Genomic DNA, 18,306 nt, shown 5'->3' on the forward strand with positions numbered 1-18,306 from the left:
CATTCCCTCAATTTCCATTTCTTTGCCACCACAAAAAGAGATGCTCTAAATATTTTTGTACATATAGGTCCTTTTTCTTTTTCTTTAATCTCTTTGAGAAATTGACCTAGTAGGAGTATTGTTGAGTCGAAGGGTATACTGTTTTTTAATCCCTTGGTTATAGTTCCAAATTGTTCTACAGAATGGTTGGACCAGTTCACAATTTCACCAACAGTTTATTACTGTATTTATTTTCCTTAATCTGTTCCAGCATTTGTAATTTCTGATAGATATGAAGTGGTACCTCAGAGTTGTTTTAATTTGCATTTCTCTATAGTGACTTAGAACATTTTTTCATAATTCTATAGATGACCTTGATTTTTTCTACTGAAGCTGACTGTTCATATCCTTTGATCATTTATCAATTGGGAAATGTATTTATTTTATAAATTTGGCTTAGTTTGCTCTGTTTTTGAGAAATGAGGCCTTTATCAGAGACACTTGCTGTAAATTTTTTTTTATATTACTTCATTATCTATGGTACCTTTTATTAAAATGTAGTTTCTCTAATTGTCTCTTTTAATTAGGTCTGTTTTTGCTTTTCCTTTGTCTGAGATCATGATTGCTTTTTTGTTGTTCAGCTATTTCTGTCATGTCCAACTCTTTGTGACCACATTGGGGCTATTCTTGCAAAGATACTGGAGTGGTTTGTCGTTTCCTTCTCCAGCTCATTTTACAGATGAAGAACTGAAGTAAACAGGATTAAGTGACTTGCCCAGGGTCACATAGCTAGTGTCTGAGGCCAGATTTGAACTCTATCCACTGCACCACCTAGCTGCCCCTATTGATTTCCACTCTGCCATTTTTACTTGAGCTGAAGTATAAAAGATTCTGCTCCAGCCTTTTTTATTAAGCTCCTAATTATCTTTTCATAATTTTCTTGCATCACTTTCATTTCTTTTCCCAATTTTTCCTCTATCACTCTTATCTCTTTAACTCCTCTGGGAATTCCATTTCAGCTTAGATACAATTAGCATTTTTCTTTAAGGCTTTGCTTCTGGGTATTTTCATGTTATTGTCTTCTGAGTTTTTGTCTCAGACTTCTTTGCCTTTATAGTAGCTTTTTACAGTCATTATTTTTTGTTGCTTGCCTATTTGGTAACTTTGAACTTTATGTTAAAGTTGGACTCTGTTCATCTCAGGGTGGAGAAGCTCTGTCCCAGGCATCAGGCTTTTTTGTGCTGCTATTTTCAGAGCTAGTTCTGGGCATCTATAAGTTTTCAGTGCTTTCAAAGATGTATAATCTAGGGAGAGGTGTGGTCACTACTGTCCTGGTCTGTGCTCTGGTCATTACCCAGGAAGGGCCCCTGATCCACTGCAGCCACAAGCACTAGTATTCCTTTTGGCCCTGGAACCGTGAGCAAGGCCACTGCTCTCTTGAGATCAACTACAAATGCTCCCCTGTGCCCTGAAACTGTGATTAGAACTATAACTGGTTTTGGGGATTTCTTTTGTTTGTATTTTATTGGGGGTTTTAATTAGTTGGTTTTCTTGGTATATTAATTACATTGCCCAACTTGTTGATCTGCTGTTTCTCCCTTCTTCTGATGGAAGAATATAGATCGACATTCCCTCTCCCCCACCGAATACTATTTCAGATGCAGCTTGCAACTTTTGATACGTTGTCTTATTGTTGTCATTATCTTTAATGAAATACCAATTGTTTCTGTAATTTGTTCTTTGATCCACCCATTCTTTAGGATTAAGTTATTTGGTTTTCAGTTATTTTTTAATCTTTGCTTCAAAGGTCCTTTATTGAACATAATTTATTGCATTATGGTATGCAAATGCTTTATTTAATTTTTTTTACATTTGTTTGTGAAATTTTTATTCCTTAATACATGGTCAATTTTGTAAAAGTGCTATATCTAGTTGAGTAATCATTCTGTTCCTATTCAATATTCTCCAGGTGTCTATTATGTCTAATTTTTCTCAAATTCTACTCAGGTTCATAATCTCATGTTTATTTTTTGACTAACTCAGTCTAGATTGTCAGGGAGTAAATTGAGTTCCTCCATTGTTATAGTTTTACTGTGTACTTTTTTTAGATAACTCATTTAATTTTTCTTTTAAGAATTTTGATGCCATTTGATATATATGTATAGTATTCAAATTAATTCATTGTTTATGGTACTTTTTTTTCTTTTTAGTAAAAATGTAGTTTTCCAGTTTACCTATTAAGTCAATTTTTAAAATTTTGCTTTGTCTGAGACCATGCTTGCTATCCCCACCCCTCTGCCTTTTTGCTTCAGCTGAGCCATAATAGATTTTGCTGCAGCTCTTTATTTAAACTTTATTTGTTTCTTTCTGTTTCAAGAGTATTTCTTGTAAAGAACATATTGATGGATTCTGGTTTGTAATACATTCTTTTATCTTCTGTTTTATGAGTAAATCATTCACATTCACATTCACAGTTATAATTATTAACTGTGTATTTCCCTGTGTTTTCTTATTATCTTCTTTCTCTCCCCTCCCCTTTTGGAGTACGTTTTGCTTCTGATTAATGCCTCCCTTAATCTATTCTCCTTATTCTCTCACTTTCTCTTAATCCATTTCCTGTAAATTTCTCTGTCAGGTAAGGTGTATTCTCCACCCAACTATGTGTGTATTCTTATTCTTTTTTCCTGTTATTAGGTCAGATGAAAGTGGTGTTCAAGTATCCCCTGCTGCCCCCACTGCACCCTCTTTTTTTTTTGTAAAAATTCTCTTTTCACATTCCATTTATGTGAGATAATTTCCCTCATTTTTTCTCTCATTTTCATACACTTCCAGGGTACTCCTCTTCTCTGCCCTTTACATTCTTCTTTTGAGATAATCAATACTTAACAGTTATTCCCAGGTCTTCTGTCTAATTGAGCTCCCTCTGTGATCTCCAAAAATAATAGCATTCTGAGGGCTACATATATCATCTCTCTATATGAGAATTTAAACAGATTTACTTTGTTTAGAACTTTATAATTGGTCACTTATTTTTCCTTTTATGTTTGTCTTGACTTTTCTGTTTTTATGTCAAATTTTCTACTGATCACTGGTCTTCTCATCATGAATGATTAGATGGCCTCTAATTAAAGATCTTCATTTTTTTCCCTTACAGGATTTTACTCAGTTTTTTCTGGATAGGTTATTTTTTGTTGGAAGCCTGGATCCCATGTCTTCTGAAATATCACATTCCAAGTTCTGCAGTCATTTAGAGTGGTGGCTGCTAAATCTTCATTGATCCTGTCTGCTGCTTCTTGCTACTTGAATTCTTTCTTTCTGGATACTTGCAGTATTTTTGTGTTGACCTGGGATCTCTGGATTTGGGCTATAACATTCCTGGGACTTTTCATCTTGAGGTCTCTTTCTGGAAGTGATTGGTGGATTCTTTCAATTTCTACTTTGCCCCCTTTATTCTAAGATATCTGGTCAGTTTTCTTTTGTGATTTCTTCAAATGTGATATGTAGACTCTTTTGTTAATGATTTTCAGGTAGTCCATGATTATTAAATTATTATGTCTTGTTTTGTTCACTAGTTCAATTGCTTTTTCCTAGTAATTATTTCATATTTTTCTCTTTTTTAGGCCTTTGACTTTGTTTTATTATTTCTTAATGTCTCATGGAGTTATTAGCTTACATTTGGATAATTCTAATTTTCATGAAGTTATTCCCTTGGGTAAAGTTTTGTACCTCTTTTTCCAAGCTATTAATTCTCTTTTCATACATTTCTTCCATATGTCTCACTTTTTTCTCATTTTTCACTCTTCTACTCTCATTTGGTTTTCAAAAAAAATATTTTTAGCTTTAATTAACTCTTGCTTTAACTCTTCTAGGAATTCTTGTCAGACATATTTCAGCTGCATTTTTCTTTGAGGGTTTACTTGTAGATATTTTAGAGTCACCACTCTATGTTTGTGTCTTGAGCTTCCCTGTCATCTTAATAGCTCTTTATGGTGGGATTCCCTTTGTGTTTGTTCAATGTACCAGCTTACTTCTTGAATTTGATCTTTGTTAATGCATATACATATGCTCTGTACATTTCTGGGAGATATGCCTAACTTGACGTTCTGTCCTCAGATGCTTTTCTGCCACTTTTATAGCTCAGGCTAAAAGCTGGCAAACTTTCAGTGCTCCCCAAAGTGTGATCCTGGGTAAGCTACTTCACTGCCCTCTTGGTTTGAGCCATGCAAGTTCTTGACCCAGGTCTGTCAGTTTATTCCTGGTTTAAAGTTCCAGTAGGCTACTCTTAAAATCAGCCACTATTAGCCCACTGGGAAGTTCTCTATGTTCAAAGCAACTGAGCTATCAGGTTCCCCTTTATTCTATGACTTTCATCCTGATTATTCCACTGCAGGCTTACACACTGGACTCAAGGCTAGAACTGAGTCCCAGCTCTGCTCCTGGGATCAGAGTCATAAAGCAACCATATGTTTCTGGAACTTGTTTTGTGTACAGTATGCTCCACTCTCACCCCAGTGTGACATACCTTTCCTGCCAAACTTTTAACTTGTCTTTGGCTGGAAAATTGTTTCACCCCATTCTTTTGTAGGTTCTACCACTCCAGGATTTGTTCCAGGTCATTATTTAAAGGTCTTTGGAGGGGTTTGGGGGAGAGCTCAGGTGAGGCCTTCTCTCCACCATCTTAGATCCACCCCTGCTTCAAATGTTTTTGGTGCTGTTTTAGGGTGAGTTTCATAATCCTAACATCTACCAGATAGCTTCCTTTTGTCTTTCCTTAAGAAGTCAATCAGTCAGGGGCAGCTAGGTGGCACAGTGGATAAACCTCCAGCCTTGGAGTCAGGAGGACTTGAGTTCAAATCTGGCCTCAGACACTTGACACTAGCTGTGTGATCTTGAGCAAGTCACTTAACCCTGATTGCCTCACCAAAAAGCAAAAAACAAAAAAAGTCAATCAGTCTCAAGTAGAGTTTTTCATTATCAATGACTCAATTTTTAGGATAAATATGCATATTTGTCAAAGGATATTCTAATCAAAAAAAGATCCCATTAGTACAACCCCCTTATCTTATCACAAAAGGGCAATACTGAATGTAGAAATGTTTTATGTAGTTTGCAGAGTTGGAGGACACATTATCAACATGTCCTTTGGAATGTGAATAAGCTAAGAAGTGTTCAGGAATATCATGAATCCATTATATTTCCACTCAGGCAAGCATTCGCTATAAGGACACTCCCAAGATATCTCTGAAGAATTTTAGTGTTGACTGTGAGACATGGGAAACACTGGCACGGGATCACCCAATATGGTGTGCCTACGTGAAAGAAGGTGATGTACTCCATGAGGAAAGCAGAATTGTAGAAGCACAGAGGAAACTTGAGTCGTGCAAATCCACCCTAAATGTTTTAATGGACTGCTGTGGTAGTGCCTTCTGAACTTATATTGGACTGAGCATCCACAGCTGAACACACTGTACCCTGACTCCAACATTGTGATGTCATTGGTCTTCTTTGAAAATGAAGAATATACAAGAATATTCAGGTACTAAAGGCTCTGAATGCAAATCATCTCCCAGGAATCTAAGAATATGAATCCTTATGAAATTATTCTGATGGTTGTCTTTGACACTCAGATTGCAATTGGAGTTCTAGGGAACTCTTTCCTAATTTATCTCTTCAGCATCATGATCCTCACTGGACAAAGAATGAGGGTCATAGATGAGATTCTCATCCAACTGGCCTGGGCCAACTTTTTAATGATTGTCTCCAAGAGCATCCCCCACACAATGGCAGCTGTGAACCTAAAGAATTTAGTGAATGATCATGGCTGTCAAATTTTATTTTATCTTAATGGAGTGTCTCGTGGTCTTTCCTTAAGCATGACCTGCCTCCTGAGTAGTTTTCAGGCCATCACCATCAGTCCTAGCAGCTCCAAGTGGGCAGAGCTTAAAGACAGAGCCCTAAAGTACCCCACCCCCACCTCTTTCCTCTGCTGGATCTTCCATTTACTACTAAATATCCTTGTTCTTGAAAAAGTTGAAGGACCAAGGGTCTCTGGAAATGTCTCAAACATCCTACCTTATGGATATTGTTCTACTTCAGCAGCCACCACAGTTAGTGCTTCACTATTTGTTGTTGTGGTCTCCTTCCCTGATGTTGTGTGTGTGAGTCTGATGGTCTTTGCCAGTGGCTACATGGTATTGCTTCTGTATAGGCACCACAGGCAAGTCCAGTATATCCACATGACCAAACTTTCCCCTAGAGTCTCCCCTGAAACCAGAGCCACCCGGTCTATCCTGCTCCTGGTTAGCACCTTTGTGTTTTTTTACTCATTCATTCCATCTTGGCAGCATATATACATTTGAGAAAGCCAAAAATCTGATTGGCGTACAGCTCTACCTTCCTGGCTGCCTGCTTCCCAACTTTTAGTCCATTTGTGCTTATCAGCACTGACTCCCAAGTTCTAAGGTACTGCTCTGCTCTCTGGAAAGGAATAACCTCTAGTGCCTAGTAGAGAGCCTGGCTCACATAACCAATTAATAAACTCCCATGGTTGAGTGACTGATCTTCAACCCCAGTTTTATAAGGCTCCTATTACAGTATTTCCTCTGGATTAATCTGTCACTGCTTCCCTTTGAGAATATCATCCCAAAAGTTCATTTCCCAGAGTGAAGGATAAGTGGAGGTCTATAGAGGTCTTTGCAAATGGCATTTATGACTGAACTCAAGAGTAGGGTTCTCAGATTTACTGTTCTGCATGACAATGTCAATATCATAGAACTTGAGGGTTGTTGGGACCTAAGAAGGAGTCTAGTCCTATATAGTTCGGAGAAATTCTTTCCATAATGTACCTGAAAAAAGTCAGCCAACCTCTGCTTGAAGGCTTCCAGGGCTGGGGATTCTACTTCTTCCTCCAGTGATGCATTCTACTTTGGGACAGATATGGATGTGGTGAACACACTTGGCTTTCTTTTGTCTTTACTTGCTCCCAACTCAGATCTCTCTTGCTTCTCACTGTAACATGTGCCTAGCTCTCCTGATTTTGCTTTCTAGGGCTAAAGAAAAGCTTAATCTCTTTCCATATGAAAACTCTCTTCAAGAATTTTAGAACTTGCTTGTTTCCCTAAGCCTTCTGTTGCCCAGAATAAACTTCCTGCATTCCTGCAGTTGATTCTAAAGTCGAACTGAGTCCAGTTCCCATTTTCTCTTGGTGAATTGGCTTAGTACTTTAACCCAAATTTTTTATATTCATATTTTATATTTATAATTATCCCTAATCCTGGAGTGAAAACTGAGTTCAAATGTTGGCTTAGACACTTACTAACTGTCTGAACTTGGACAAGTAACTTAAACACTGTCTGCCTCAGTTTCCTTTTCTGTAAAATGTGGATAATAATAGCACCCATTCACAGTGTTTTTGTAAAGGGAAAAATGAGGTAATATTTGTAAAACATTCTGAAAATCCTAAAATAATATATATGTGCTAGATATTATCATCATTATCTGGTTTGGTTCAACATCTGAGGTATTATGGAGATAAATCAACAGTTTATTCTTCTCTTTCAATGTATCAAAGCAGCTGGTTGGTGGCATCCCGTACCTGTGCTCCTATGTGGGTGGTGCCAGATTCTCTCACTTGGTTGGAAATAGGTTGGTGTCTTTACCAGTCAAATAACTCAGATCATTTGCTTACAATTTCTTACTACTCCTATTCATTCTTATAAATTGGGGCTCATTGAATCTCTACATATATCATTATTTTAGAAAAGCATTTAATCCTTATTATTATTTGCATAAGGATGTTAGTTTCAAACCATATAGAATTTCAATGTTATATAAATTAGTTTCAAATGATATGAATAATAAAATGACAATTTTTCAGTTAGTCAATAAACATTTATTAAGTACCTACTATGTGTCAGGCACTATGCTAAGTGCTGAGGATACAAAAAAGGGTAAAAGACAGTACCTACCCTCAAGGAGCTCATAATCTAACAATATGATTCAATCACCACTTCAAATCCTTAATCAGGAAAAAAAAATCACTATTTGGGTTGGTAGCCATGTCCTCACCTCAAAACAACCACCTGTTCCCAGGCCTGGGTCAATGGTCAGAAAGAATAATTCTTTGTTACATCTAGAAGAAGCAATACAAGGACACTCTCAAGATCTCTCTTAAGAACTTTGGAACTGATTGTGTGACGTGGGAGACACTGGTGCAGGACCACCTAGCATGGTGTGCTCTCACCAGAGAAGGTGCCATGCTCTATGAGCAGAGCAGAATTGAAGTAGCTCAAAAGAAATGTGAGATGCACAGATTTAGATAATCCAGCCCAAATGTTCACATGGACCATTTGTACCTGACCTATGATAGAGCATCCTGAGCCCATACTGGTCTGCTCAGCCACAGTTGGACGCACCGTAACTTGACTCTAACTTAGTGATGTCATTTTGGCCTTCTTTGAGAAGGAAGGACAACAGCCAATCCAGTAAATGAGAAGGTAGATGTATGCCATTAGCTCAAAGCTGGTTTGAAGAGCATTGTACAAGTTTGGACTCTTCCCTTGGTTATAACTGCACAGACAAATAGGACAATAGGATACTTATTCCAATGGTTCAAGCCTTACTCCTTGCCAAGGAATGCATTTTCAGGATGGGAGGTTGGAGCTGTTATTGCATCCCCAAACACTGAAATGAGATAGTTCAACATACTGATGGAAATGGGGAGATTTGAGTTAATACCTACAGACCAACAAAACAAGCTAGGACTATTTTGGGTAAAGAAGTTTTGGAAAAGATCTGGGATAGTTTCCATTGTATTTGACCTTAAGGCCATAGATCTGGGATGGAATTGTGGGTTCTGTTGGATATCAAGTCAGCTTTCAGGCTCTGACAAAACCCTTGAGGCCTCAAAGCACTTCCTTGCTCATTGTTTTTAACATGCTTTTACTTGCTTTGATCTTCATGAACCAATTTTTAACTATCTTGGGAACTGCTTTTACTTGGGGTCCATGAATATTTTGTATTAAATAGATGATTTATTTGAACTCTGAGTCTATGAGTGATCCTTTGCAAGAGACATTGAACCTAGTGATTGAGAGATCTGGAGCCTGTCAAGTCTTTCCAGGAGGCTGAGCAGCAAGCTGCATGGGTGACCTGTGAGAAAGCCTTGAGAAACTGAGCAAAAACAATTTTTTAATTCAGATTCTTGGGTGATAGTACAGGGTTTGGCTGAGGGGTTGGGCTGTAGAGAAAACCCAATTAGATATCTAAAGCCTTTCCACCTTTGAGGTCAGGAGCACTCATATTTTTTCTGGTGTTTTTAATAGTGCTTTGTGGGGCAGCTTAATACATATTGGACATCAGACTCACTCTGCTAAGATAAATAACCAGGTTAATGCCCTCACAAGACCTCCAGGGAGTTGAGATTAGATTCATTATCAATCTGGACATGGAGGTCATTATGTCATGTTGTGGTCGGTATAGGACCATGTGATCCCCTTAACCAAAGTTGATGCAGCCATTTCTGACCAATGAGGCTCTCATTCATGTCAGAAGGCTCACCTTTGAAGCATCAGATGGTATGTCCGCAACTGTTCTTGACCTTACTCTGATTGGCAAATTGATCATACTGGCAAAGATAATGGAGTGGTTTGCCATATCCTTCTCCAGCTCATTTTAAAGATGAGGAACTGAGGCAAACAGGGTTAAGGGACTCACCCAGAGTCACATGGCTAGTAAGTGTCTGAGGCCAGATTCGAACTTAGAAAGATGAGTTTTCCTGGCCTTGGGCCCAGTGCTCTATCCGTTGAACCACATAGCTACCCATGATCAGTAATCAATAGTCAATCATTTCTATTTGGCAAGCAATAATTCATATAGTCAAACCAATCATACATAATAAATAGATGGTATTTTATTCTCAATAATCAGTAATAACAACAGCAACCAATAATTCAAAATAAATAGCCAAGAGTACCTACCACCTTTGGCCATATTGGTTTTTTCTTCACACATATGAGCAAGGAAGTGATGTTGGATGACAGAAAAGTAAACAGTCTTTTAAAGTAGAAATCCTTTTAAAAATAATTAACAACTTGCAGTGATTTGCAGAAGAGGAGGAAGCAAAGTTGGAGGGGTAGGGTTGGAATACAGGACAACATTCTGCAGGGGGCAAGAAGGATGCTGTTAAATTGGCGTGTATAGCATCTTGAGCAAATGAAACCTGAGGTGGTTGGCTGATGAACAAAGACAGATCTTCCTGCACATAATTTTCCCTGTGCCTCGATGTAGCTTTGGATGCTCTACTGGACCTGCTGAGATATGCCCTTTGCCCTCTGTCTCTATCCCCTCTCCGGCCTCACTCTCTGCTTCACAGCTACCTGCTCAAATGGCTGGTAGGCCCTAGGAGTTTTCTTCCTCTCTCTAAACACTATTGTATTCCTGTCTTTTATATGTATTTCTGTCTTTTACTAAGGAGTAGTCTTCAGAGCCAGATGAGATAAATTTTGTGGCATTATGTGGGAGGAAGACAGGCTCTAAAGGAGCAGAGAGGACACGAGATGCCAGGACACTTGCTTTGGCCTCTAAGGTCTGTATGAAGTCCCAGAAGAGGGGCTTCACAAAATGCTAAATTAAACAACCCCTGGCCCCAACCTTGTCCTTGGGGCTTCAAGGGTTGGAGCCAAAGCCTCAGCCCCCCATGAATTCTCTTACCTGAATTGTAGAACAGCTCTGGCAAAGCTGGCACATCTTATCAGAAAGCCTATGAGGAAAGGAGTCAAGTTTGTAAGGACTCAGAAGGAATGTTTGGAAAGCAATCAAAATGGGAAGGCAGCTACTGTGGCCACAAATGGAGAGGATATAGTTCTGATTGCTCAAATGCCAAACCACACTGATGTAGCTTCCTCTAAAAGATTTTCAACTTTTCTAGAAGAATGCTAGCATGGATCAAGCCCCAAAGACATTTGGTGGCCAGAGTACAATACCCCCACTCCCACCCCCAGCTGCTGCTGGTTCCTTCTCCTCTTTGATTTGCTTCCAACTACTCTATACACCCTGTATGTTCCTAGATTTTTTCACCATTGTCATCTCCCTCAATGAGAGGTCAACTCTTGGAGGCAAGGGATTATTTTGTTCTTTCTTGAAGCAGGGCTGTGGATTCATTGAGTGACTAAATCAAGTTCACCCATCCCAATGAAAGTCATGAGAAGATTCTAAGATGTATTATACATTATTCAGTTGATAACACCAATGGATTGTTGACTCAGTTTCACCAAAGTCTGGACATTTCATTGAGGTGGAAGCAGGGGTAGTGAGCTTCCTGAAGAAAGGAGAGAGTATTATAGCTGGACCTCTGAGAAGAAATTCACAAAGGGTGGAGAAGTTCTTTTTCTTTTCTTTTTTAAAATTTATTTATTTTTAGTTTTCAACATTTACTTCCACAAGATTTTGAGTTCCAAATTTTCTCCCCATCTCACCCCTCCCTCCAACCCAAGATGGCATGCATTCTGAATACCCCTTCCCTTAATCTGCCCTCCCTTCTATTTCTCCCCCCTTCTCTTATCCCCTTCCCTTCTATTTTCCTATAGGGCAGGATAGATTTCTAGACCCCATTTCCTGTATTTCTTATTCCCAGTTGCATGTGAAAACATTCTTTTTTAACATGTGTTTTTAAAAGCTTTGTTCCAAATTTTCTCCTTCCTCCCTCCCCACCCACCCTCATTGAAAAGGCAAGCAACTCAATACAGGTTATACATGTATAGTTATGCAAAACACTTCCATAGTAGTCATGTTGTGAAAAACTAAGTATATTTCCCTTAATCCTATCCTGCCCCCCATTTATTCTATTCTCTCTTTTGACCCTGTCCCTCCTCAGAAGTGTTTGCTTCTGATTACCTCCTCCTCCAATCTGCCCTCCCCTCTACCATCCTCTTGCTCTCTTGTCCCCTTCTCCCCTATTTTCTGTAGGGTAAGATAGATTTCCATACCTAACTGAGGGTGTATGTTATTCCCTCCTTAAGCCAAATCCTATGAGAATAAGATTCACTCATTCCCTCTCACCTTTCCCCATTTTCCCTCCACTGTAAAAGCCATTTCTTGTCAGTTTTATGTGAGATAATTTACCCCATTCTACCTCTCCCTTTCCCCTTCTCCCAGTATAATCCTCTCTCACCCCTTAATTTTATTCTCCAGATATCACCCCTTCATCTTCAACTCACCCTGTGCCATCTATCTATCTATCTATCTATCTATCTATCTATCTATCTATCTATCTATCTATCCATATATTTTTTTCCCTCCAATTGCCCTAATACTGACAAAGGTCTCATGAGTTACAAATATCATCTTTCCGTGAAGGAATGTAAACAGTTCAACCTTAATAAGTCTCTTATGATTTCTCTTTCCTGTTTAACCTCTTCATGTTTCACTTGAGTCTTATATTTGAAAGTCAAATTTTCTATTCAGCTCTGGTCTTTTCATCAAGAATGCTTGAAAGTCCTCTATTTCACTGAATGACAATTTTTCCCCTGAAGGATTATACTCATTTTGCTGGGTAGGTGATTCTTGGTTGTAATCCTATCTCCTTTGCCCTCCAGAATATTATATTCCATGCCCTGGTCCTTAATGTAGAAGCTGCTAAATCTTGTGTTATCCTGATTGTGTTTCCACAATACTTGAATTGTTTCTTTCTGGCTGCTTGCAATATTTTCTCCTTGACCTGGGAACTCTGGAATTTGGCTACAATATTCGTAGAAGTTTTCCTTTGGGGATCTCTTTCGGGAGATGAGTAGTGGATTCTTTCAATTTCTATTTTGCCTTCTGGTTCTAATATCAGGGCAGTTTTCCTTGACAATTTCTTGAAAGATGATGTCTGGGCTTTTTTTTTGATCATGGCTTTCAGATAGTCCAATAATTTTCTAATTATCTCTCTTGGATCTATTTTCCAGGTCAGTTGTTTTTCCAATGAGATATTTCACATTGTTTTCTATTTTTTCATTCTTTTGGATTAGTTTTACAATGTCTTCATTTCTTATAAAGTCACTAGCTTCCAATTGCTCTATTCTAATTTTTAAGGAAGTATTTTCTCCAGTGAGCTTTTGGACTTCCTTTTCCATTTGGCCATTTTTGCTTTTTAAGGCATTCTTCTCCTTATTGGCTTTTTGGACTTCTTTTGCCATTTGGGTTAGGCTATTTTTTAAGGCGTTATTTTCTTCAGTATTTTTTTGGGTCTCCTTTAGCAAGCTGTTTTTCATGATTTTCTTGAATCACTCTCATTTCTCTTCCCAGTTTTTCCTCTACTTCTCTTAATTGCTTCTCAAAATCCTTTTTGAGCTCTTCCATGACCTGGGACTGATTCCATTTTTCTTGGAGGGTTTGGATGTGGGAGCTTTGACTTTGTTGTCTTCTTCTGGTTGTATGTTTTGATCATCTTTTTTATTAAAGAAAGATTCTATGGTCTGACTGTTTTTTTTTGCACCTTTGTTTGCTCATGTTCCCAGCCAATTTTTTGAGTTTTAAACTCTTTTTTAAGGTAGGGTTCTTCTTCCAGTGTTGAGAATGTACCCAGGCTTTGGGGGTTTTATGCAGCTGTTTTCAGAGATAATTCTAGGGACCTGTAAATTTTCAGTTCTTCCAAAGTGGTATGATAAGTGGCGAAGTGTTTACTCCTTTCCTGGCCTGTGGTCTGGTCTATGAGTGACCACAAGCACTCTTTTCTGCCTTGGAACTGTAAAGAGGATTTTCTCTTCCCACCACTATAAGATCCACCACACCAGCACTCCTCCTCGCTCGCTCCAGGACCACCTCCTAGAACTGTGACCCAGATCCAAGCACAGGCAAAGCAAGAGATTCCTGCCTCAGCACTGGCAAAGAGATCCCTGCAGTCCACTTCTGATCAGACACTCAATTCCCCCTCAGTCTGTAGACCAGAAGCTCTGTAGGCAGCCACTGCCATGGGGCCACACTTGGGGACTGGACCTGGGACCAAGCTTCTCTGTCTCACAGTAGTCACAGAATTTTCCCACTGACTTTCTAAGTTGTCTTTGGTGTTTGTGGGTTGAGAAGTCAGGAAACCACCACAGCTGCCCATGAGTAAGTCCTCTGAAGCCTGCTCCAGGTTCACTGAGGCCTGTTTTGCCTGCATGCCTGCACCAAACTGTGCTCCTCTTCCCACCTGGCATGATATAACTTTCCAATTAACCACCCAGGCTATCTTGGGCTGGAAATTTGTTCCAATCTCTCTTTTTGTGGGTTCTGCTGCTTTAGAATTTGTTTAGAGTCATTTTTTTACAGGTATTTGGTAGGGTTTGGGGAAGAGCTCAAGCAAGTCACTGCTTTTATTATGCCATCTTGGCTCTGCCTCCCAAGAAGTTCTTTTTCTACATTACCTCTTGTTCTAGAACTTCAGGGCAATTTTCCTTAATAATTTCTTGTAGTATTTAATCCAGATTCTTTTTTCTATGATAACTTTCAGATAGACAATTCTTATATCATGTCTCCTCAATCTATTCTCCAGAACAGTTGTTTTTCTAATGAGGTGTTTTAGATTCTCTTGTCTTTTTTTCTAGTTTTATTATTTCTGGGTGTCTAATAATATCATTTGATTCCTCTTGCCCAATTCTAGTTTTCAAGGAGTTATTTTCTTCCTTAACATTTTGTTTCTCTTTTTCTAATTGATTAACTTTCTTTTAATAAATTTCTTGGATTGCTTTTATTTTTTTTCCCTAAATTTTCCCTCAATCTCTGTGATTTGATTTTTTAAATTCCTTTTAAAATTCTTCCAAGAACTCTTTTTGGGCTTGTGACTGCTTGACATTACTCTTTAGCATAGGAGTGACTTTTTTTTTTTTTAGCTCACTATCTTCCTCTGAATATGAAACCAGATTTTCTCTTACACTAAAGTAGCTGTCTATGGCCAGGTTCTTTTTCCTTTGCTTACTCATTTTTATTTTGCTAATTTTTGTCCCCAAAATGTTCTTGCTCCCTGCTGTCCTACACTCACTGGACTTGTGTTGCTCCTTACCCACTGCCACAGCCATGGTGATCACATCTGGTTAGCATTGCTCGGACTGGCTCCTGGAAACAGAGGGGGTCCTTCAATCTTCCCCCACTCAGCATCTGCTGTTCTTTAGATGAAAGTTCATGAGGTGAAACTTCCTGAGATCCTGAATGATGTTAAAGTTAAGGTGAAATTTCTTGAGGTCTAGTCTGTTTCTTGACAGAGCTGCCCCAGGGCCTGCTGTTTGTTGATTCAGTAGAGTCAGCCTGGAGGTTTCTACACTTCACTCTGGCCAAAACCTCAGCCCCTGGAGGTTTTGTCTTCTCCAAGGGCCTCTCAAGTTGTCTTAGGAGGACAACAGCTTTACTCCTTTATTTTTGCTGCTCTACATTCATTTCATGCTGATTTTCCTGTCTGTGTGGAGGAAATCTGGAAAGCCTGGAAATTTCTGACCTACCCTGCCATCTTCCCAGAATGCTGCCCCCACCCCAATGCTCCTCTATTTTTACTACTAACCACCTTCTTAATTCTAGTAACTTCCGTCTGTTGAGTATTTCCTATTTATCATATATAGGATACATACATATCTATATATCTAGCTTCCTGTATATTTATTTGCATGTTGTCTCCTTCATTAGATTGTAAGCTCCTTAAAGTCAGGGACCATCTTTTACCTCTTTTAATATCCCTGGTGCCTGACGTATAGGTGGTGCTACTTGTAACTCTAACCCTAAATACATTTAGTTCCTAATGATCTCTCCCTCAAATTATGTTGTATATACTTAACTTGTACATGTGTACATATCTTATTACAACAGTGCAATGTAAGTTTCATGAGAGGATGTATGTTATTTTTTATTTGTACTCGAAAAACCTAATATTGCCTCCCATAGAGATTGCAATCTACTAAAACAGATATTTTGCCAATGAACTGGCATCTTTTGGGCTATACAAGAGATAACATCAGAGGTAGGGGGTTCTTGACTATTTAAATGACTGAACTAAAAAAGTATTCATTACTGTAATGATGGAAAACTGGAGCAGGTCTCCATTTAATGACACAATGATTTTTTTCCTTGGCATCATGTTACTCAACTGCTTTATTAATGAATGATTAAATGATGGCAGAAATCACTTGCATCTGAAACTTGCAAAGGAAGGAAAAGATGCAAAGCAGATTTCCAGGAGTCAAGATGGTGGAGTAAGAAATAAATTGTTCTCACTCTCCCTTATTGACCTCTAAAAACACAGAAAATATCATCTCAGGAAAAAACCTGGGATAACTGAGCCCACAGAAAGACAGGGTGCAGCAGTCTTTTAGTCTGGGAAGCTTGGAAGATTAACAGGAAAGGCCCCCTTGTTCTGGTGGAAGAGGAGTAGTACAGGATGGGAGGCATCCCAGCAAGCCCCACCTCAGCAAACCAGTGGGAGATCCTGAGCTCCAGGGTGGTGGAGCAGGCAAACACCAACACCAGGACCCCCAAGTGCCTTGGTACAGGCAGGGGAACCAGGAGACTCCAGCAACCAAATCTCCCCTTGCTTCAGCTCTAGGAAATACAACTCCAGGCAGGTAGGCAACCTACAGAAGCCAAACCTTTCAGTGATTCAGGATAAGCAGGTGTCCTCCATGAGCTAGACCCCGCCCCACCCTGAGAGCTTCAATGTTGCTAACTCCAGTTCAGTACCAGGTAAGCTGCCAGACCCCTATAGCCTCCAGCTGCCAGCACCTGAGGCCCCATCACACAAAGCCAGGGACCAGGTCCCTGGCCCCCAGCACAAGAAGCTTGGGTCAGGGCCCCCTGTGCTCCAGCAAGAGAGCTCAACTTTAAAAGCCAGGAAATAGGCAAACATCATGAGCAAAAAGCAGAAATGGATAATGACCATAGATTCTTTCTATGGGGGACAGGGAAGATCAAAACACAATTTCAGAAGGGGACAATATTGTCAATATACCCATATCTTAAATTTCAAAGGGGAATATGATCTGATCTAAAGCCCAAAAAGCCTTCTTGGAAGAGCTCAAGAAGGATTTTAAAAGTCAAATAAGAGAAGTGGGAAAAAACTTGGGAAGATAAATGAGATATATACAAGAGAGAGTCAATAGCTTGGAAAAGGAAGGACAAAAATTAACTGTAGAAAACAAGTCCTTAAAAAATAGAATTGGCCAAATGGACAAGGAGGTACTAAAGCTAATTGAAGAAAACGATTTGTTAAAAATTATAACTGGGCATGTGGAAGCTAATGACTTTATGAGACTTCAAGAATCAGTCAAACAAAATCAAAAGAATGAGAAAAAAATAGAAGAAAACATAAAACACCTCATTGCTAAAACAATTGACCTGGAAAATATCCAGGAGAGATAATTTAAGAATTATTAGTCTACCTGAAAGCCATGATCAAAGAAAGAGCCTGGATAGCATCTTTCAAGAAATCATTAAGGAAAACTGCTCTGAGGTCCTAGAACCTGAGGGTAAAATAGTCATTGAAAAAATCCACCAATCACCTCCTAAAAGAGATCCCAAATTGAAAATGCCAAGGAATATTGTAGCCACATTCCAGAATTATCAGGTCAAGGAGGAAATACTGCAAATAGCCAGAAAGAAACAATTTAAATATTGTGAAACCATAGTCTGGATTATGTAGGACCTTGCAGCTTCTATATTAAAAGATTAGAGGGCTTGGAATATGATATTCTGTAAGGCAAAGGGGCTTGGATTACAACCAAGGATCAACTACCCAATGAAATTGAGCATAATCTTTCAGGGGAGGAGTTGGACTTTCAATGAAACATGGGACTTCCAAACTTTTGTGATGAAAAGACCAGAGCTCAACAGAAAATTTGATCTTCAAATACAAGACTCAAGAGAGGCATAAAAAGGCAAACAGGAAAGAAAAGAAAAAAAAAACATTGTTATTCAATAAAGGCAAACTGTTTATATCCCTAAATGGGAAGATGATACTTGTAACTCTTGAGAACTGTATCTTTATTGCAGCATATAGAAGGGGTATACATAGGCAAAGGATGTGTGTATAAGTTGACTTTGATGTGATGATAAAAAATCTAATTAAGTGGCAAAAAAGGATTGTAATGGGAGAAGAGGAAAGGAGGAGGCAGAAAAGGGTAAATTACATCACATGAAGAGGCACAAAGACCTATTACAGTAAAGGGAAAGAAGAGAAGGAGATGAGCATTGTTTGAACATACTTTCATCAGATTTTCCTCAAAGAGGAATAACATACTCATTTAGGTATAGAAATATAACTTACCCTATAGGAAGTAAGAGGGGAAAGGGGAAAGAAAGGGGAGGAAGTGGATAGAAGGAAGGACAGAC

General features: G+C 38.9%; 1 protein-coding gene across 1 annotated transcript; it reads left to right on the top strand.

The window, feature by feature from the left end:
- The first annotated feature begins 5,187 nt into the window (after positions 1 to 5,187).
- On the top strand, positions 5,188 to 9,020 carry LOC110197897 (vomeronasal type-1 receptor 3-like). The gene has a single exon (XM_020971946.2). The coding sequence runs from the start codon at positions 5,532 to 5,534 to the stop codon at positions 6,336 to 6,338; it is 807 nt and encodes a 268-aa protein (XP_020827605.1). The 5' UTR covers positions 5,188 to 5,531; the 3' UTR covers positions 6,339 to 9,020.
- The last annotated feature ends 9,286 nt before the right edge of the window (positions 9,021 to 18,306 follow it).

The sequence above is a fragment of the Phascolarctos cinereus genome, unplaced genomic scaffold (assembly GCF_003287225.1).
Source record: "Phascolarctos cinereus isolate Bilbo 61053 unplaced genomic scaffold, phaCin_HiC Scaffold_726;HRSCAF=1367, whole genome shotgun sequence".
NCBI lineage: Eukaryota > Metazoa > Chordata > Mammalia > Diprotodontia > Phascolarctidae > Phascolarctos > Phascolarctos cinereus.